Source organism: Colius striatus, chromosome 2 (assembly GCF_028858725.1).
Source record: "Colius striatus isolate bColStr4 chromosome 2, bColStr4.1.hap1, whole genome shotgun sequence".
Classification (NCBI taxonomy): Eukaryota; Metazoa; Chordata; class Aves; order Coliiformes; family Coliidae; genus Colius; species Colius striatus.
The window spans coordinates 22,456,305-22,478,422 of NC_084760.1; the positions used below are offsets into that span (position 1 = coordinate 22,456,305).

At 38.9% G+C, this 22,118-nt stretch overlaps 1 protein-coding gene across 2 annotated transcripts in view; it reads right to left on the reverse strand.

Moving 5' to 3' along the window:
* Positions 1-1,226: 1,226 nt before the first annotated feature.
* The window catches only part of LRRC1 (leucine rich repeat containing 1), a 79,234-nt gene continuing 58,342 nt past the window's right edge, over positions 1,227-22,118 (reverse strand). For both annotated transcript variants that reach the window (XM_061990752.1, XM_061990751.1), the window contains exons 8-14: positions 21,635-21,779; positions 18,481-18,599; positions 17,416-17,499; positions 7,540-7,655; positions 5,984-6,156; positions 4,296-4,432; positions 1,227-2,467 (exon numbers count right to left, since the gene is read on the reverse strand). In XM_061990752.1, coding sequence (XP_061846736.1) covers positions 2,309-2,467; positions 4,296-4,432; positions 5,984-6,156; positions 7,540-7,655; positions 17,416-17,499; positions 18,481-18,599; positions 21,635-21,779 — 933 coding nt within the window. In that variant the 3' untranslated portion in view covers positions 1,227-2,308. The remainder of the gene's footprint in view (positions 2,468-4,295; positions 4,433-5,983; positions 6,157-7,539; positions 7,656-17,415; positions 17,500-18,480; positions 18,600-21,634; positions 21,780-22,118) is intronic.

Below are 22,118 nucleotides of genomic sequence, written 5' to 3' on the forward strand. Positions count from 1 at the left end.
GAGCTCATGTTTTCAAGGATACACATGGATTCAGCATAACAAACACCAACATTTTTCTCTGGCTATAAAATGCAGTTAAAACTGTCTGAAGCCTTATCAACCCTGCTGGGAGAATAAGTGTACCTAAATCACTTTGTGAAATGGCACACATACAGACTATTCCAGAGATCAGACACTGAAAACAAAAGAAACCACAGTCTCCACATGAAAAACTGTCATCATAGAGCCTGGCTGCCTTTGGCTTTGGTCTGTCTTTTTTAGAAACTAATTTTCATCTCAAATAGGTTTGACAAGTTTTACTTGGACTCTGGGTACAGTTTCCTACATTTTTTAACTTTTATTGTGCCAATCTTAGTTAAGTACTTAGAAAAGAAAATTCTGCCCAAGGTTGAAGTCAATTGTACTAAAAATCTCATTTTCTTACCATTTTTATTTTAAGAGTAGCTTACCAAGAACAATTGGCAGAACTCTGCCTTCGGAAGAATGAATTTGCACTACCATGAACTAACATAACACCTATCAAGCTGCAGCAGCTCCTGTAAACAGACTATGCCTTGAAGCTTAAATGAGGAATCTCTGGCATGAGAAGAAATAATAACAATTAATATATTCTATCAGATTAGACTTGAATATTGGGAGATGGCTTGCAACATCTACTGGTTCAGCATCAAAAAGAAAGCAAGGCCTTTGGTAAAAGCTTCAGATTGAAAAAGTTAATTAGAAAAATTATCAAATACTGCAGTTACTAATTTTAACACAGAAGTTACAACTTCCCTGTTCTCTTCTTTTCCTATCTTTTCCCAGAAACTCTCATGTTCACCAGAAGAAGGGATGTGGTTAGCCAGGCATGAGGAATTAGGTCTTTCCTTTACTTATTTGGGTCCATTGCATTGGCTCACACCAAATATGCTAAATCAAGTATGTCAGTCAAATATGATCTGAAACCAGACTGCTCAACTCCCTGCACTGAGCAAGTCAGTGGTCTTTGTTCATTTGTGGCACACACAGAACCCAGAGACACCAAAATCAATCTTCATCAGTCTTTTGCAAAACTTATTTCCTGAATTCAACTTGGTTAATACTTACCTTTACAAACAAACCAGATTTAATAAGACCTTGAAATCAGCATTGGATCGCTGGAAGTGCAACACAGTAACAATTATAGTAAATTCCAGGATTAGTTCATATGTACTTTAATTGCTATTTTAATGATACAAACAATCTACTGAAGTTTTTCAAGATTTTTTTATTATGGTTTTATATATGTATATAAAACCACCAAAGCACTTCAAAGAATCATGCTTTCTTGTGTAATACATAAAACTAGTTTCATACTGTGCTTCTGAAAGCCTATCGTGCTGTTTTTCAAGTTATTTTACAGATGGCACATTTAAAAACAAAAGAAATCCAAGGGAAGCATGAATTTCTAGTGACCGCAATGCAACACGACATCCAAAACAAGATGGTTCATTACAACTAAGTTAAAGTGTGAGTGCATCATGTAATAAACAATAGCAGTTTGGTCATTTTCATCTTAATTCTGATTACAACAAAACTAACATTTGTGCTTCACAACCTAAAATCCCATTATATAAACATAAGTCCTCTGCTGTAAAAACCCCAACAAATTCCTGTCCAAAAAGAAAAAAAAAACATACCTAAAATAGGAGACCAAGTTTCCATCTATTCACTTTCCTCAAGAATTGCTATACTGGAGACTGATATGACATATGAGACACAGTAAGGCACAATGGGTGGTACAAACGAATGAATACAGTTGTCCATGAAACTTGTTCTCTTCCACAAATACTAAAATATGTACCGCTCATGATAGATTTTCTCTTAAAAATGAAATACATCATTTTGTTATGAAAGTCCTATACAAAAATTTAAAATTTACACCATCTGAGCTGCCAAAAAAAATAAAAAAGTGTATCAATTTTCCACAAAACTATATTTCTCACCAGCACATCCAGCCACTGGGAAAAAGATACCCCAGCACTCTGGAAAAGAAAAGCATTATTTCCCCTGTGTTTAAGACAAAAATATTGTATTCTGCATACAGTAGTGTATTATACTTTAAAAACTCTAGCACTATTAAAACTACAATATTGATTTGGAAATTATTGATTCACTGCCTGGATGAAATAAGGCACTTTCTTCCAGTGGGCAGCACTTTTCACATGTATGGAGATGATGAATCAGGTTCTGGTTAAAAACAAAAAGGGGCTCAGTGAGGTCCCAGAAGATGACAGGAACATTTCAACAGCAGGGGAAGACACAGGAGGTAAAACCCGGAGATGAAACTCTACACAGAAGTGGTCACTCTGTCAATGGCATTATTGACCTCGTTTTTGTTTGAATCCAGTCCTTTAGCAGCATTCATATCATTCCGTAAATTCTCCACTGTCTTTTTCATGTTCTTTAATTCTCCAGGGTGTGGAGTGGCTCGCCTTAGAAGTGTTCTCTAAAAATAAACAGTGCAATAAGTGGTTTTGCCTTTGTCTCTTTGGAAAAAAACAGACACTTTCAATGTGCATTCACATACCAAATACTAGGTATTGATCTTTTTCTTACCCCCTTTTCCTTTTCAAACTACTATGCTCTATGTTGAACATTACTTTTGTAGCCGCTTGTTTATGAAGACAGTGAAAGTTTTAAGAACTGTCTAGGAGCAAGCGTTTTCCTCTCTTGACCTACTAATCCGAAAGCCACTCAAGCGAAGTACAATTACAAGTTATGAAGTGAAGATTCTTTCATAAATATAGTTGGGATATATTTTTTTTCCCCAAAAAAAACCCCACTCAAGTGATTTAAGATCACATTTCAAATGAAAAACACTCATCTGGTTTTGAAAGAATCCCACAAGATCCCTTTACAGTGTCAAATACAATTCTGTGTGGAGCTCTGTATGCCTTCCAGCCGCACCACACAGTTTGGTTCTCTTGTCAGTTGAGAGCAAACATCTTCAAAGGAAGAAAAGGGAGCACTTCTCTCCCATATTAGACACGAGGATGTCTAACATCACTGTGCTGAAGCCTTTACAAGGAAAACAAAACTTATAAAAACTCCTGTTAGCATCCAGATCAGTGACACACAGAACACCAAGAATAATTGCACAAATATGTATCAGTGCAACTGTTTTTTGGTGGTATACATGTAAACTGTGCAGATTACTGTGTTAACTGATGACCCATAAATGGGTGAACTGTGTGACACTGCTTTGGAAATCCACCCCTCCTCCTTCCCACTAGGATCATAAACTTCCTTTTTGCCTAAATCAGGCTCCAATACCAGGGCTGAAAGCAGTTATCATTAATACTTGAGCCCTCGGTCATTGTATGGACATTCTTGCATTGGTACAGTTATTAAAATGAACTGTTCTGAACTCCTTTATCAGTCTATGAACTACGCCTGCCAGAGGTATTTCGTTGCTGCTGCTTTGGATTAAGAAACCACCTTACTTAAAAACTTAAGTGTCCATTTCCCTACTAACTTTTTCAAGTGAGACCACATTTCTAGTGTGCCACAGACAGGGCCCTGAAGTACCTCACGCTGAGCTCTAATGAGGACCACCAGCAAGTTTACAGAGCATCAGAGAAGCACAGAGAAAAATCAAACTGGAGCAGTCTTAATCTTTACAAAGAGTTTTAATTGTTAATGAAAGTCAGTAAAGATTGCATTTTGATCTTGAGGACATGCAAAACCCAACTTAATGGGGAGGTCTTATAAGTACAGTGACAGATGGTCCCACATTCTTTGTTTAAGTGGGAAACTAATGAGCAACATTGTTGTTTATGCACAATATGGTTGTTTCAATGCAAATGGTGGAGGAAAAAAAGCAGAAGAAAGGAAGAGAAAGAAAGAGACTGAAAATAGACATTAGAGAGACAAACAGTGGCAAACTTAATGGAGACACATGCCACAGCACTGGAACCCTAAATTAGATCCTATATACTTTAAGGCAATAAAGCTTCACAGACGCAGAGAAAGATCATATCTTGTTTCTGAAAGGAAAACACCCCTGAGCACATACAGGAAGACAAAGCAAAACAATGATTGCCCAGCATCAGAACATAAAAGTTATATTCAAAGCAGAAAAAAAGAAAAAAAGAAGGCAGTAAAAATCATTGTGAAAAGTTTTGGCAGCCAACATGAACAGTTTCTGCTACAAACAGACACAAAAAGCATGCAGTTGCAGCTGAAATATTTACAGCAAGAGAGCTCAGATGCCTTTTACACTTATGCATTAAAGCCACATTGTCTGCAGGTATCCAAAGGCTTGGAAAACATACCATTTCATTATCCTCTTCATCTTTTTCATCTTCTAAGAAGCGAATTGCACTGACTCTATTCACTGCTCGCTCGTTCCATGTTTCATCTGACATTTCATTTACCAAACTCTCCAGTGCACCACATCGTGGTAGGTTATCTGTTAGAATGGCAAAACATAATTGAAGATTCACAGCAAGTCCAAAACATCAACATGCTATGTTGTTAATAACTGCAATATCCAACCAATCACTCATCCCACATTTACAATTGATTATTTCTGTCTTTCTAACAGAAAACAGAACTCTCATTAATTTTGTTATCAGGTACAGTTTCTCTATAAATGAGAAATTTCTGTACTTGGACTGATTCAGGTTTGTGTCAGTTTTAGAGTACTGATTATATAATTGAACACACTTGCCACTATACCTGTGATCCAGCATGTAAAGCAGCTGCCATTTGACATTAGCCAGTTCCTTAAATGGCAGTCCATAACACAGGATAATTGCTTTTACTGACCTCATCCTTTTAATATTGCCAGACATAAACATCCAACAATCTTAATTCAAAGCTATCTGCCCTTAAAGCCATGAGATTCATTTGGAAAGGAAGAAATCTAATTTCTAATATTAATGCCTTTAGAGAAAGTTTACCTCAGTTACTCTTCATGAGCTAGCTTAATCTTCTCTAAATCTAAAGGGTTAATTTTTTTACTTATTTCAACACTTAATGCAATTTGTATTCTTAAAATCTAGAAGCTGACACAAAACAGAGCCATTTCTACACTTCTACTGCTTTAAGGGTCTCTATTTGCTCAAGTTGCATAGTACTGAAAGAGTAAAATTAATCTAGGTAAGTTTGGGCATCTACAATACAGAGATCTACAGGCTAAGCTTTTCTCCTCAGAGCCCCTTTGTACTCAGTGGAGAAGAATCCACATGGTTGCATTTAAAAGTCTATTCTTAGATGGGATAAATTACTCTCCAGTGATTACAGTGAAAGTTTAAATATTAGCTCAGATTAATCCCCTTGAAAGTTCACACATCGCTATAAAAGCTTCAGGACAAAAAACATCCAGAAGTTACTGGAGCAGCAACCCAGTCAACAGTGAAAAAGAGTTTATGGTTCCACCTGACCCAGAGGCAAGTTTCAGCACAAAAGGTAAAAACAACTTATACTGTAATTCTACACTTGATGGAGAATATAATATAAAGTTACTGTACAGCATCTTTGGTTGAGAGAAAATTAGCTTGCTAAAAAGTATCTTCTGCTTATTACTAGCTATGCAATTGTTTTTCTGGTAACGAGACTGTAGTTGCAAAGACACCAATTTTCAGTACATATATATGTATATTTAGGATATATAACAAAAGTACACAAATATGGACACCACTACTGGGCCAAGTGGCAAGCTTCTGACTACCGATAGGATTGAGCCTTCCTTCTTCTTCCAGCTCTGTATTTTATTCAAAATACAGACACAAGCTGCCATAAATAACAGTCACAGCCATGTTTTTCAAGTTTCTTGAAAACTAGTATGATTATAAATAAAATAAAATAAACAAAAGTTTAAATGTGAAAATTCAACCAGAACTTTGCTACTTTGCTCACTAGAGCTTATGCATTTTTCACAAATCACTATGAAACAGACAACACAGTAAACAAAAAAAGTACTTCTATAGGTAATGAAAAACTGTCTCTAAGCACTTACCTTGGCAACCAGGCTCAGAAGGCATTTGAGGAAGCAAAACACATGTTAAAATCTTTTCTCCTGTTTCGGGGTCTGTGTCAGTCTGAAACGTCAGCAAAGGTTGGGACTGGTTATCCGACAACCACAAAGCCTTCAGCTTTAAGGTAGTCAGTGAGAGTGGAAGGTACATCAGCCTAGTTCAAAAAGGAAAAGTTAAAAAGTCAGGGAAATCTCTAGGAGATTTAATAGACAGTCATGAAGTCAACTCATAAGTATATATCCCTGAGTTGGAAGAAACAGGATTGAGATTAATGCCTTTAATAGAAGGCACTGCAGTAGTCATCAGCTTCAACTACTTCATTCTTTTAGAAAGAATATGCAGCTTAACTTTATACCATAATTCTCTGTAGCTGTCAATAACAGATAACAATGCAGAGCTTTTCCTACTGCAGTAAAACACCCTGGAAGGCAGACAGCTGTTTCTGCTCTATAGCCTTACATATACACAACTGTCAGAACAGAAATATGTGTCTATGAGACAACATAGACATTTGCTTTTGCTTTCTTTTTTTCCTCCTTTTAACTTCCAATCAAACTAATTTGCTAGGTTGATTTTTATGTTTATGCTAGTTTACGCTTCACTCCACTCTTCCTTGCGTTTTGATGTCTGAGCATATCAACTAAGATTCATGAGAAGCCTCAAGGTCAAAGTGACATTGTTTGTTACTTGCACTGTATCTCCAATACACTGACACTCAATATTAGTGTTATTTTGCTATTAAGACTGGTAGTTTCAGGTGAATCTCTACCAAACTGCCTAGATTCTTAGTTTTAATTCAAAAATACACAAATCCAGATGTTTGCTTTTTTCAAATCCCATCTTTTCCTCAGGGCTAAAGCAATCCAGAAAATACACTCATGACAACACACAATTTATGGTACTTTGGGCCAAGGGGGAAGACTACGTTGACAATGTCAATAGCAACGTTAACACAGAAGTCATAACCTGTCTTTGGTGGTGGTTTGACCCTGGCTGGAGCAGTTCACGAGGAACTGTATCCCATGGGAAGGACCCATTCTGGAGGAGTGTGTGAAAGACTGTCTCCCGTGGGAGGGACCCCACAATGTAGCAGTGGGAAGTGTGAGAAGGCCTCCCCCGCCCCAAGAAGAAGCAGCAGCAAAGTCCATCTGTAATGAACTGATGGCAACCCTCATCCCCTGTGCTGCTGCAGGGGAAGGAAGGAGAGTCCTGGGAAGAAGGAGGGGTGGGGGGAGGTATTTTTAAGATTCAGTTTTATTTCTCACCTCATTGCTCTTATTGTTCCTTTAATAAGTCAAACCTTTTTCTCTCCAAGTTGAGTCTGCTTTGCTCATGATGCTAATTGCTGAGTGATCTCTCTGTCCTTAACTCACAAAGCGTTCGTTCTATTTCTCTCTCTCTCCTGTCCAGTTAATGACTTGGCAGACACCAAGCTCAACTACCACATATTACTTCGTTCTTAGACATAGTAACTTTTATTGTTAGAAAGAATTAATTAAATCCAGTAAAAGAATGTGACAATACAAAAATCTCTTACCTGTTTCCGGCAACATCCAGGACATGAAGCTCAGTGGCTTGTGAAATTTCAGAGGGAATTCGAGATAATCTGTTGTCACGTACAGAAAAGACGTTAAGACTGCAGCACCCCCCAATCTATATTGGAGAAGATAGAAAGGAAAAAAAAGTCTGGTTTTGTTGCAGTATGATAGTACAAACAAAGGCATGCAGTACAGGTCACCTAAGATGTCACAGAGCATTCAAATTATGATGCCTGCCAGACACTTCACCCAGAGGTACAGACTGCAAATCAGTGTTGGCCTAAAAAATGTCTGACCTGAAGTGAGTCTGTTGCAGCAGTTTCTTGAACCATCTGTATGTATGAATAACATGTATCTTTACAAACAGGTACCTCTTAGAGCCTTCTATGCCAAGAAGAGATCAGTAACCACACAGATGCCACTTTGTAGACCACCCTCACAAAAAATACTAGGTTTAACTTTCAGCTTTTTCCTCACTTTGTGTTTTACTTATTTATTTCCTCACTGTAACTTTAGATGCGAGCAAGCACAATGGGGTTTCAGGCAAGGTAAAAACGAAAGCAAAATCAACTCCTGCATTTAGCAAGTCTACAAAAAATAATGAAGAGGTCACAGAGAGTAGAAGACTTTGTGAGTAACATCTTTGATGCTTTGTTTTACTAGGAGCACCTAATTTCAAGAAGACACCTGTGTAAACTGGCTAATTTAATCTAATATCCTCTGTCTCTATGAATTTATCCAAATGTAAGCATCTGCCTTCCCAAGCTAATTTTTGGGTGCAAAAGATGAGATTATTCAGTCTTTCCCTTTAAATGTCTACGTTTTGCATAGAAGGTACATATTTCAGAAAAATAAACCCTTTACATTAATTTTTTTTTAAATGTATTACACCTTTTTGTTCCAGATGACAATTACTACTCCTATAAACATTGAGATTATTAGCTTTAGCAACTTGAAAGCTGCTTCAAGTAACTCTTTGTTCCTGCTCACAAAGGAAACTTACCTTTGTTTGCTTATCATGTGGAGCTTCAAAAAGCACTGCTGTTTATTTGCCAGTTCAAAAACTCACCATGAGAAAGAAAACAACAAAAAAAGTTTCTTCTCTTACTCCAAGTATTAGAGGCAAAATAACCCAATGCCTTTTGAAGCTTTCAAGTCAATTGGACATAGAACCTACCTATACACATCAAACCTACTGGAAGATTTTAGTTCAAAAATTAGAGGACTTCTATATTCACACACATCTAGGAAGGTTGTTCTGTCACAATATAGCCAACATGTCACTACACCTTGGTCAGGAGTCTCCAAACACAAGCCAAAATTAGATATGCGTTCTAGTTAACTGTCATCTCTGTCTCTGTAATCCACAATTCAATCCCAACCCAAGTCTGAGATTACAAACATATATCACAAAAGCTTTTCCACTAGTCAAAGTGAAAATCATCTTGATTGAACTTAAACTATTTACAAAGGAAAAAGCCATTTTTAAAAGGATGCAACTGTGACTTAGAAAATACACCAAACAAACAAAGCATTTAGACTCCACTCACCTTTCCTTTGTGTCACAAATACATTTTAATGAAAGAAAGCAGCAATCAGCTGCTCAAGGCTTCTGATTCACAAGTTATTTACAGCACAAAGTTACAGCACAACATTCTCTTCACAAAACAAAATCTGAGATAGTTTCCCTCAAATCACTGCACTCTAAGATGCAGCTATTTCATAAATGCATCAGCTTTCCCAGCCCTACGTGTATGCTAGGAACAGCAACTTTGTTAGCCATTTTTAGCTCGTGAATCAAAGTACCAAGTAATTCTGCTGTTCACTTTAAAGCATCTTAAATAATAGAGATATTTAAATGATGTGCCTTGATACATTCACAGAACACAGTGTCGTGTAGGGGAAAAAAAAAATAAGTATACACACACTAAGTGTCTAATTTGGGTATCTAGGATGAGGAGCTATGAAAAGCAAGAGGTACAACTAGTGAATGTCGATGAACTGGCAAGTGATGCCCTAAGAGTACACAAAGTGTTTGCTTTCCCATGAATGAAGTTTGTGTTGCTCAGTCTTGGAGCATGGAGATCCAAACAGTTTAGCCAAACGAACAAAACATAGCCATGCAGTCCTGATGAGACCAAAACTTTGATACTCTTGACAATGGAAAAATGCAGCAGTGTAACTGGCCAGCCTGAACCATCATGCATGTAAAGCAGTTTAATGAAAGGCAACAGTAGAACCGTGGACTGAACAATACTTACAGGGTTATCAATTTACCTGACCCATAACTTTCCAAGCGGCTAACAATTGAGAAAATACAAGAGATGTTCAATTTATTTTTCTTTATCCATATTGGACAAGAGCATGCTAACAAATGGAGACAGAACATAGATTCCTCTACTGCCAAAGAGGGTTAGAAGCTATTTTAACTTCAGTTACTTTAATTTTGTTCTCTCAGTCAACAGGTAATTGTTCAAAGGTTTTGTTTCGTTCACTCGTAGTGGAGACTGGTTTTTTTAATAGGGTAGTGGGGGGAGATAACAGACAGATACTTTTTTTAACAAAACTATTCTCACAAGAAGCAGGCAGCATCTAACAAGCAGCATTGGGTGAGATATCACAGAGAAAAAGGACAAACTAACAGTGTAAAAAGAAAAAACTAAAATCTTTTGTCATTTCAAAAACAATACAACACCCATCCAACAGTAAGTACACAGACATTACGTCCAATATTTGAAAACCTAAACACAAAGTGGTACCACTGACGTGACTGCACAGACTAAATGGCACGCTGAAAGGAAAACATCGTCGTGACTACTATGATGTAATACGGTATCAGAACACCACTGGTTTGGCTGAGAGTCACTAACTGACAGAGAGTCATGCTTTCCAAAAGTTTGATCACATGCTTACACAGACTCTGCCAAACCACTGCAGAGGCACCAAGTACACAGTTGAGTACACAAGCCCATTTAATGTTCAAGCACACGGTTCATTTCAAGCACAGACTTCAATAAATGGACACAAGCATGTGCTTATTTCTAGGCACATGAGTAACTGTTCCAAAGACTGGAGGCTTAAAGTCCTCACGTTCTTCTGTAGGGAGCTACACATTCAGGTAAAGGTCTCGAATGAGTTCTGCACGTCTAAGGCATTCTCCTGAGATTTATTTCATTCTAGCTACTTTAAGGGTTATTCACTTGTCTCATTGCACCATCTCCAAAGAACAGTCATCCTAGACAAAAAAAAAAGCCCAAAACAGCAAAAACAAAACTCTAATATCAGTCAGGCAGAAAGCAATCATTTCCATGAGTGCTAATTTTGAGATTACTGGTTTTACAGTAAAGTCTAAACAAAACTACTTATTTGCATTCAGGCGGACTTGCTTCACTAAGACCTCTCTGAGTTCCTTACAGAACTCTTATGGAAGATTTTTTTTTTTGCTCTTCTGTCTCAGTCTGAGGCTCATCTTCCTAACAGTTCCCTTGTCCTGGAGAAGCATTAAGATTTGGGCATACATAAAGAGGATGTCAGCTTAGCTGTCAAAACTCTCCTCTGTGTTCTGACCAGGACCAGTGCTCACCACTACAGCCTCCTGCTTTTTTGACATCCACATAGCCACTGTCAGTCCTCTAGAAATGCAAGTCTTATGAACATCACTTCTCTGTTGATGTTTCTGATGCTTCCTCTTCTCTACTGCAGACAGACCATTGTTTTGACACCTGCATCAGTTATGTATTTTTAACCACCCAACTTTTACTGTGTATCTCTGTTAGAATAACTTGATAGTTACCATTTGATTTTTCTTACCAATGACACCTTTATAGCTTTTTGGAGGTAAACCTAAGAAAAGATTCATTCTTCTCTTTCCATTTAGATCCCTCTCAAAAACTCCCATTTGCTCCCTCTGGAGTCGAACTGTGGGTTACAGTCATTACAGTAGACCAAATTTCACTGATTATGATAGTGCAGCTTCACACTGTTGGTGTTTTAAAGTCAAAACACAAATGAAAGGTGGGAAATTCAGCAGACTTTCAAGTGACATTAGCTTAATAATATCTTTTGATCTCAGCATCTGTTAACTGCTCAAAAGCTATGAATCAATTTTGCTGTCCTTTACCAGTAGCATCTTTCATCCAGGTATAAGTGATGTAAAAAAATTTTAAAAAAGACACTGTGACAAATACTACAAAGATTATTCTCTGGCATGTGACTAGTTGAAGTCCAGTGACATCTCTTATTCAACTCTCGATGCATCTATAAGCATCAAAAGCTCTCATTAGATTTATACAACTCTGATAAATATTTTGGGAAACTAAACACAGTTCCCATTGTGTTTTCCAGTCTGTCATAACAAAAATTCTGTTTAGATTAAAAGTAAATAATGTCAGAATTTTTCTTGTCCTAACATAAAATAAAATCCTTAACTGCCTAGTTCACTATTATCAACTATTATTAACTATTATTCACTTATTATTAACTTTAAATTGGCTAGGAAAATCTTCAGGAAACTCACTACAACAGCCCCTACTGTTGTCAATTGGTGAATCGTATGGGAGGAGGACAGCAAGAGAGCTTCTCTGCTCTCTGACTCAAGACAACTAGTCCTGCAATTTTCATTAGTGCCTTTTTACCCTTTGAGACACAAACACATACTTTTATACAAAGGAGAGAAGGGACAGCATATCAGAAGTAAAAACCAGAAATAACAAAGCAGCTCCAATTTGTTTTTTTTTTAAAAAAAAGTATAAAAAGAACAGTTATTGCCAAGAAAACTCCTGCAGTTTTACCTACTGTAGTAACAATTCTCACTATTACCTCAGAGTCAGGAAGGACATATTATCAGATCTCTGCAGGTTGCAGAGACTCATTAACAAAAGCACATGAACTGGAAAACATTCCAAGGAGGTTATTTATGCAAGTGCCAAAATCAACACACCAGTTTCACTGGCATTCCAGTGCCAGGGTGGGATTTCAATACCAAAGAGTCACCAGGCAGGTCTTTCAAGTTTAAGGGGAAAAACACTTGTAACTATGAACAGGTTTAGACATTCTCAGTTCTTGCCAAAGTCTGTTTCACCATTCCATTCACTGAGAGGGATTGAGCTGTGAGATACTGAAGATGAAATCTGTCAGTGACTCAAGCCTTTGTCATATGTTCAGCTGTTCCACATTTTACCTTACGTATCAGCATCAGACGCAGAAGAACCTTTGAACCAGGAAACTTTACATATAAACTCTTCAGTAATCCCAAGTCAAGAAATCTTACACCAAAAGGTAGAGACTGGTTTTAGAAGTGTGCATTGAAACAATTTGTCAATGTAATGGTTTGACAGGTTGTCACAAAAATCTAATCCTAGTAAACTGCTAATGAAAGAAAACAAAAAAAACCCAACAAAACAAAACCCAAAACACACACAAAAAGAAACCCAAACCCACATCATCACCAAAGAGAAAGCTAGAACTCATAGATTATCTCACCAGGTTATATTAGAGTAGACTCATAATTTCTGCCACCCTATTTATAGAAGTTCTCTCTGCTACAGGAATAATTCTGGAGGGAAGGACAGAAACATCAGGAGGCAGATATAACATTGGTTACAAATATTCTTCTCTACACACATTGCTAAAGTCTATGTCTTTATCCCTCTCCAAAAGAGACCAGTAAAGGCCCATCCCACATCCCTTTTCTATAAGGATGAAGACCACAAATGCACAGCTATCCCAGCAGAAAAAGAACATAAGAAAGCAGGAAGGAAAAGAAGGAAAGGAAAAGAGTGGAAGATGTCAAGCAAGATTATGTGCAGCCCATACTCTACTTCTACTGCATCCGATCCTGCTTCTGTGAATGCAGAACCAATGTACAAGTACTAATACTGATTGATGTGCAAAAGTCTGAGACCCCAGTCTTCACCACACTATCTCAGGAGATATCTTAAACAACAGACAGTAGGGAGAAGTGTTGAAAATGACTGATGTCAGAAGCTTGTGCCTGGCTTTAAATATTAGTCAGTTTGAGGTGAAAAGAAATAGAAAAGATGGTGAGCTTTCTCATTGTCAAGTAGAACCTTCCAATAGACAGAGTGACACATTTTTCAGTCTTCTATAAGTGCTCGACCAATGCATTTTGGATTTTTTTTTTCCAAAGTCAGCAATGAGGAGAAGTAAAAAGGAAATTGAACATTTCATCAAGACACCTAATTGTTCCTCCCTTCCATCCAAAGAAAAACTCAAAATTGAGACTTTTGCCATTATCAGCACCCCTGAAGCTGCTCCTGTGATGCTTTGCATAAAACACTACAGTACTTGTTATATCTGTGTGCTATGTTTACACAGAACATTTTTCTTTTACAGCTATGAAATACAACTCTTCACTGAACTCCTCTGAATTTTAACCAGAAAACTTGTACTACAGAAATGCTCATGTTTTGTTTAAAGCAAAAAGCTACTGTTTAAGAAAAATATCATACAAAGCAAATGTAGATCCAGGGACAGACACCCTATGAAACATGAGCAGAGAGAAGTAAATTCCTTCCTGTTTTTGAAACCAGCATTTCAGCATTGTTAGAAGGCATCTCAAGACTTTGAGGGAAAAGTGCTTTATTGCCTAGCCAAAGCACAGGGAATTGAAAATCAAACTTGAACAATCATAATTGAAAAGTCTCGTTAGCTAGACAGTAGGTTCTGTGATACATGCATATTACGAGTATTTTTGAGAGCAACCATTGTGTCGGCTGTTTATGCTTCCTATTTGTTACCACTACCAGTTTGGAATGCAAATTCACCAATCTACAGGGTTGATATGACCCTCCAGTTAGAGAAGGACTGACTTCACTTAAAAATAAATAATTTTTTTAAAAAAACACAGCAAAACATCCTTTAATGACACATTCCAGAAATCTTATGTTAAATGTAATTTCAAAGTGTTTGCTCTAATAAGAAAAGACACTTAGGCGTGGAGACTTTCACAGAAAAAAAAAAATCTGTCTCAATGAAGAGGATGGTATGGAGCCCTGTTTCCTATTTCTCTGCCAAGCTCCCTGGGAACCACCCTCTCCTATCTTTATTTCCTGGACTTCCTACAAGTCCCCAGATCACCTCATTCCAGATATCACCTTCCATTTCCTCCACACCTGCCTTCTACAAACACAGCCTAACGTTATCTCACCCCTTGTGCAAGTCTTCCCTCCACCTCTCTCATGTGCACCACACATTCCTATTCTTGACTTCACCCCTAGATATTCCCAACTTCACTAACTGAGCAACATCTTCCACCTCAAAAAATCCATTGATGTTTCCAAGTCTTAGGTTTCTTGCTCAGCATTAATCCCTTTACTGTACTGCACTGAGCCCTTGACCCTGTTACTCCTCCCAGACACTCCATATTCACTCTGCTTTACCTGGTTCTGAAGTCAAGCTTTCTCCTCTCACTTGCTCCCGTCCTTGCTCTTTCCAAGTCACACTGCTCACCCTCATGAACCATCTCCAATACCATCAACTTCACTAAGCAAACATGCCTAATACACTACATACACTATTCCTGGCCAATCTGAGAACAAAGTGTATCAGCAAAACCTTAAATACTCCAACGAACTTGGAGGAATTCTGCTTACATGTCAACTAGATACAAAACTGTATGAATCTCAAGTACAGACAGTTTAGGACATCTGTGTAATGTATTAAGTTCTTTGTAAAGACATGGAAAGTTTTCTGCTGAATGAGCACAAGATCAAAATTGCCATCACATCCCAACCCAGAAAAATAGTTTTCCCAAGGTCCTGCCCATTGTTAGCATTTATGCAATCCATCTGAGTATGTCCTCTGTAATTTTCTGTTCAGAATCAGTAGCACCTCTGTAGAGGAGTCACTGTCCTGCTAGAGGAGCTGCAGTACTTCCCTCCCTCACATTCCTTATATCAAACATAAACTGATCTGTAACAGAGCAATAAGGGCTATCATGGAGCCTTGATGAGGTTACTGACTTGTGGCAGCTTAGACCTGGGCCACTAGATTTGTTGCTGCCAGTGTCACATTGGCATCTTCTGCTCCTGCTCCATCCCCTTCTCTTCAGACCACTGGCTCACCCTTATGTCCCAGTTATCAGACACTTTGCAACCTCCTCACACCTCCTTCTCAAGCTAGTCAAGCTCCATAAAAAAGCGCCCCTGAGTAAAAGTGAGTACTTGCTAGCCAGAGCTGATACTCATCTAAATTCCCATCCATTGGCTGGCATCTGAGTTCATGTTTCTCCTGCTCTTGAAACTGGTGAACAAAAACTGTGACTTCAGAAGTACATGTTAGAAAAACAATAAAATTAAGGAGAAGTGACCATGAGATGGTGGAGTTCAAGATCCTGTGTGGAAGAGGCAGGACACAAAGCAGGACCATGACCCTGGATTTCAGAAGAGCTGACTTTGGCCTCTTCAAAGATGTGCTTGGAGGGATCTCATGGGATAAGATCCTAGAGGGTGTAAGTGCTCAAGAGAGTTGGTTAATCTTCAAGCACCACTTCCTCCAAGCCCAGGATCAATGTGTCTCCACCTGTAGAAAAGTGGGAAAAGGAAGCAGGAGGCCTCCATGGATGAGCAAGGATCTGCTGGGACAGCTCAGGCAGAAAGCAGCCATCTATGAGAGATGAGAACAGGGGCTGACTTCTTGGAAAGAGTATAGGAACATTGCCAGGGCATGCAGAGCTGCAACCAGAAAGATAAAGCCCTTCTAGAACTAAATCTAGCCAGGAAAGTTAAGGACAGAGGGACAGGGAACTTCTGGAGAGAGTCCAGTGCAGGGCCACCAAGGGGACCAGGGGACTAGAGCATCTTCCTTATGAGGAAAGGCTGCGGGAACTGGGGCCATTTAGTCTAGAGGAGGCTGAGGAGTGGGATCTCATTAATATTTTTAAGTATGTTAATGGTGGATGTCAGGAGGTTCGGACATCCCTTTCTTCTGTTCTGTTGTATCTAGCAACAGGACAACAAGTAATGGGATGAAGCTGGAACACAAAAGTTTCCATTTAAACATAAGGAAAAACTATTTCACTGTGAGAGTGATGGAGCCCTGGCACAGGTTGCCCAGGGAGGGTGTGGAGTCTCCTTCCTTGGAGGTCTTTAAGACCCCTCTGGACACATTCCTATGTGACTTGATCTAGGTGGACCAGCTTTACCAGGGGGTTGGACTAGATGATCTCTAAAGGTCCCTTCCAACCCCTACCATTCTATGACATTCTATGATAACTTCTTGGACAACAATTACAGACAAACAGCAGTGCAAAAAGAACCAATTCACAGTCTTGTACTCTAATCACAGGATGCCACTTACCTCTACCCTTTTCCAGAATTTACAACTGAACTAAACTTACATATAAATATAACTTTGTTATATTTAGTTTCACTATAGAAATTCTAGCTGCATTTCATTCCATATGCTGTTACAACAGACTAGATATCTAGTGATCATAGCTGTAAGATTTGAGGTATCACTAAACTTGGTCACGTCAGGTCTTCATATTTAAAGGTAAAATCAGTCCCCAGATCTCCAAAATTAAAAAGGCTGTCAAGCAGTCTACTACTCCAATAGTACTTTTTTGTACAGTCTTCAAATAGTGCTGGACCTGACACATTGGGAGCTACTAGTTGCAAGCTACTTAGATCCAAGCCCTCTTGTACAACTGCAAAGACATTTTGCACTTTGAAGCCACCAAATCATCACAGCTGTTCAGATTTATGCTGTTCAGATCAGACAAATTTATGGTTGTGATGGGTTTGGGAAGAATACACAGTGGATCAAAGATGCCTGCTATTTCTTGTAGGCATTTAAAACCAAGAGTTTTCTGTTTATATAATTACATCTGCCAGAATTAATTGCCCAAGACTTACCTCTTTAGGTAAAGATGTTAATTTGTTTCTATCGGCATTCAAATTGTTCAGCTTCTTTAGTTTTCCAATACTCTTCGGCAATGACTGTGCCAACAAGAACAAAATAACATACAAACAGAATTTGTGAATTCACAGATTCAGAAAAAAACCTTATTTCACTTTAACAATGAATTAACAAACAATTAATTGCAAAACTGAAGTGTAATTAACCCTCATTACTACTAGGCCTTCCAAAGGAGAGCCAAAGCTTTATCTCGGAAGAAGAAATGCCAGTTTCTAATATTAATTCAGTCCTGAGTTATCTCTGCACTAGGATGACAGATGGACAACAGCTGTACACAGAAGCATGTATGCAGAATGTCCATATTATCTCACTTTAGGCTCCCTAAGCAGTGAATCGAGAGGCAAGCTTCTAACTTAGGTTCTATGAACTGACATCTGGAGAGGCATCTCTTCAAAAGGCTTAAGCTCCTAACTCAACCAAGAACCAAGGTAACTTAAGAAACACTCAAACCTACATCTTATGCATTACAATCTTCAGGTGTCAGTGACTTGTGAAAGCAGTTTCAAAATAATGGAAGGAGGTCTGAGATTTTATTTTCATTAACCATATGCCACATTTAACACCTGTCTGGAGCAGATCAGCAGAAGAAGGAACAGTGCAACAGCAGCTCTGCAGCACTCAGGGCTCCTATTATGTTCCAGCAAGCCCGATCCAGGTAATGCACCACAAAACTCGGCAGCAAGAGCAACACAGCACAAACCCCACATTAAAGACACAACAAAGGAAACGATAACCACACTCCAGGTGCTCCGATTCCCTGACCCGTCATGAAAGATTCAAGAGGGAATATGTAACTGCTTAAGCCTTTGGAAGGGAGGATTGTTACTACACACAACTTGATCTTCAGCACTCGTTTAACAGGTTGGAAATAAGATACATTTAACGGAAACTCACTACTTAACAGCAGTAACGGTGAGTAACACCTTAAGAGTTAAGTGATTCAGCACTTAGTAGCAGATCTTATTACTGCCTGCCATTTGAGCAGTCGTGACCACGCTTACCTGCAGCTGGTTTTCTGTTAAAACTAGTTCAGTAAGGCTTTCACAGTCTCCAATTGAATCTGTTAGTTGAATAAGTTTGTTCTGATCCACCTTCAAAATGGAGAGCCTCCTCAATTTTCCTGGACAGAAAGATAAACATATTTGTTTAGCTTAGAATCCTCCCATACTTGCTTTAATGACAGAAAATCACTCTACTGCAAAACTTGTAGAAATCCTCTAACACAATGACATTATTTTTCAGGTAAAAATAAATAAATCAAGCACCATTTCACTTGGCACTTGCACTATTTTTACAAGTTTATAACGTCACTGAATTAATATTTAATATAAATATTGATATTCAACATTTAAGCATGGTAAAGTGTATTGAAGTTGCAACTGAAATGGTACACTGTGTAAATGTCAAGGACGTGTCTACCCAAAGCCCTACAAAGAGGAGAAAATTATCTCATTTCTTCCTCAATTATACAATGTTTATTTATAAAGGACTGTAAAAAAGATTACCCATGCCTACTCAGCCACAGCAAGAAAGGTTTGTACTGAAGTAACTGCCCAAACTCAAGCAGGATCAAGGTCTCTTTGTCCTAACATTGAGCCCAGTTGGTCAGATTTGAAACCCAAGTTCATTCTTCAGAACAGAAATCAAACTTCTCTGAAGGTCAGTGAGGGTGGTGAAACACTGGAACAGGCTGCCCAGAGATGTGGCAGATGCCAGATGTTCCTGGAAACATACAAGGTCAGGTTGTATGGGGCTCTGAGCAACTTGACCTAGTTGAAGATGTCCCTGCTCTTTGCAGGAGGACTGGACTAGATGACCTTTAAAGTTCTTTTCAACCCAAACGACAATTCTGGTCCTTTGTATCAGAAGGGTGCAAAGCAGAGCTCACCCAGGAACAGCCCAAAACAGAGAATTCGGCAGACATCATCAGCCACTGACATCTCCCTGCCCATCCTCACACTACCCAAAATACCTGCAATAGGCTGGCACATCAAGTTCACTGATGATGTCAAATCATGAGTAGATGGCTGATACAAGATAAAAAAGCAACCTAATCAGAACACAAGGTTCGGCAAGTAGAAGTGCAGAGCTCTGCACCTAGGCCGAATAACCCCACACACTGGCAATAATCCCACAGGCTGGAAAGTGATGGGCTGTACAACAGCCCTGCTTGGAAAGGACCTGGTGGTTATGGTAGATAACAGGCTGAATAGGAACTAGAAATGAGCTCTGACCAAAAATAAACACTGGTTGGACTACATCAGGAGAATTGTGGCCAGCAGATCGAAAAAAGTCACTATGTTCCATATGCTTGACACCAATGAGACCACATCTGTAAAATCAGGTCCTGTCCTGTCTTCTCCCCTTGACTGCCCAATTCACGAGAGATGCTGACAGAAAGTAGTTCATCACAAAGCTACAAAGATGACACAAGTGAGTTGAGGTTGTGGGAGTTGGCTTTGTTGACTTCAGCAAAGCAGCAGCCAAGGATGCACCTAGGACCAGCCCACAACTACTTGGAGTGCAGTCATAGAGACAATAGAGTCAAACTCTTCTTTGCAGTGGCAGGCTGTGGCAATGGCCGCAAAACAAAGTGTGGGAGGTCTCAGGTGGACATCAGAATCTTCTTCACTGAGAGGTGGTGCAGCACTGACACAGGCTGCCCAGAGGTGTTGAAGCCACCTCCATTACAGACTTTAGAGACTTGGTGAGACACAGTCACAGTTGATTTGACCCATTGGTCTTGGTGAAAGCCCTGCTTTGAGGGCTCCACAGATCCCCCAATCCAACCAAGAATTTGGTTATCAGCTGAACTCCTCCCAGTAGCTTCCACAGAGACTAGCGAGGTTCACTTCAACCACAATACTAGATTTTCTTCATTTCACGTAAGTTCCTGTATTATAAAAAATGAATACATACTGCAACCCTACTCCAATCTTCCAAACACAAATAAGCTGTTATATTCACCTAAGTAGCATTTTTTTTTTTCCTTTATAACAAAATTGCATCCAGTAGATGTTACAAAATGCACATGGAAACTGGGCCTGGCCTGAAATTTCCTGGCAGTTCACAATCCCCTTCCCCAGTAAAGGATCTACATTTAACCGTATTCTCAAGAAGCAGCAGCTCCTCTTGTTCCCCAGCTGGTGTTACAGACGAGCTTGCTTCCTGCAGGCTGTGTGGGCTGTACCCTTTCAGAAGATACAGCTCCATTTCTGACGTACAACTGTACTGACCAGCTCAAATAATAAGACTACTACCAAACACACACTATGATAGCCAACAGTAGGACTCACAGTAGTCATCCCAATCCCCCAAGTTTAACTTCTAGAAAAACATTTCTCTTTGATTAGGCTCATGGAGCATATGGAGGGAGGAGCAGGGTCTGACCAGTCTTTTCCACATTCCCAGTTATACCACTCTCACAAGTCCTCCTTCCCCTGCACCTTTGTTTTGGAAAAATAATCCTGGCAAGGAGAAGGCACACTCTTGCAACATGAAACTCTCCGCAAAAACAGCTGATGAGTAGTAGATAAACAATGCCTCACTGACTACTTGCCACAACGACAGCAGAGGTAAAAACATTTACCTTAAAAAAGATACTGCTAATGCTTCAGAATGCATTCCTCAGTTATTAAACCTATTTTAAGGGGTCAGACACAGAAAGGTTGTAGTTTGGATATTCAAGGGTGAGGAATAATGGGCTCACACTGGAATAGCCTTCCTCTGGCTTCAGTATGGGATTAATCACATTGTCCAAGTGTAGATAATTATGCATTACCATCAAAAGAGGATGTATTTTGGGTAGTGATACTGTCAGTCAAGTCTTATCAAGTGACCTACAGCATATTACAGGCTGGAATTTTACAATGTCGAGGAGTTATGACAGTGATATAGACACAGTAGGAACAAAGAGGATTTATTAACTTTCATTTTGTTCAGGTAGGTAGGTATCAAGTGAACACCACAAAAGGATTACATGGTACTCATTATGCAGACAATTAAAATGCAAAATTCATAGAAGTATGCATTCATACTAAGAAAAAGACCAAAAGCTGAGACAAACTCCTCTCTTGCACAAGACCTGAAAAAAAATGAGTTCCAACTTACGGTGAATTATGTGGTTCTGTGTGACAGCATTCACCTCGTACTTACCAATGCCATCAGGTAAGACCTGAAGTAAATTCTGAGAAACAAGCAAGTCTGTTAAAGAAGTCAGACCACTGATTTCTTCAGGAAGGCATTCCAATTTATTTTCAGAAACATCCAGACAAAGCAGGTTTTTCAGGTTTCCTACTTCCTGCGACACAAGACAAAAAAATTGAAGTCATGTCCAAGCATGTAACAAAGCAATTTAAAAAATGTACCAGCACAACAAAATTCCAGAAAGAAAAAGAATTCTCTGTATGACCTTAAAATTGCCCATTCTTTGTATGAGCTCTAAATTCAGGAAAAAAGTAAACAACTACATTTCACATATGATAAACTGACAAAGTGATTCAACCACGGTTTCTTATTCTAACTATTAAGACTGGTTTCAGTAGTCAGACAAGGTATGCTGAGCACACCCAGGTAAGTACCAGCCAAAACAGGAGTTTTTCCTCAAGTGAAGACTGCAAAGTTGGAGTTTTTTTGAGAA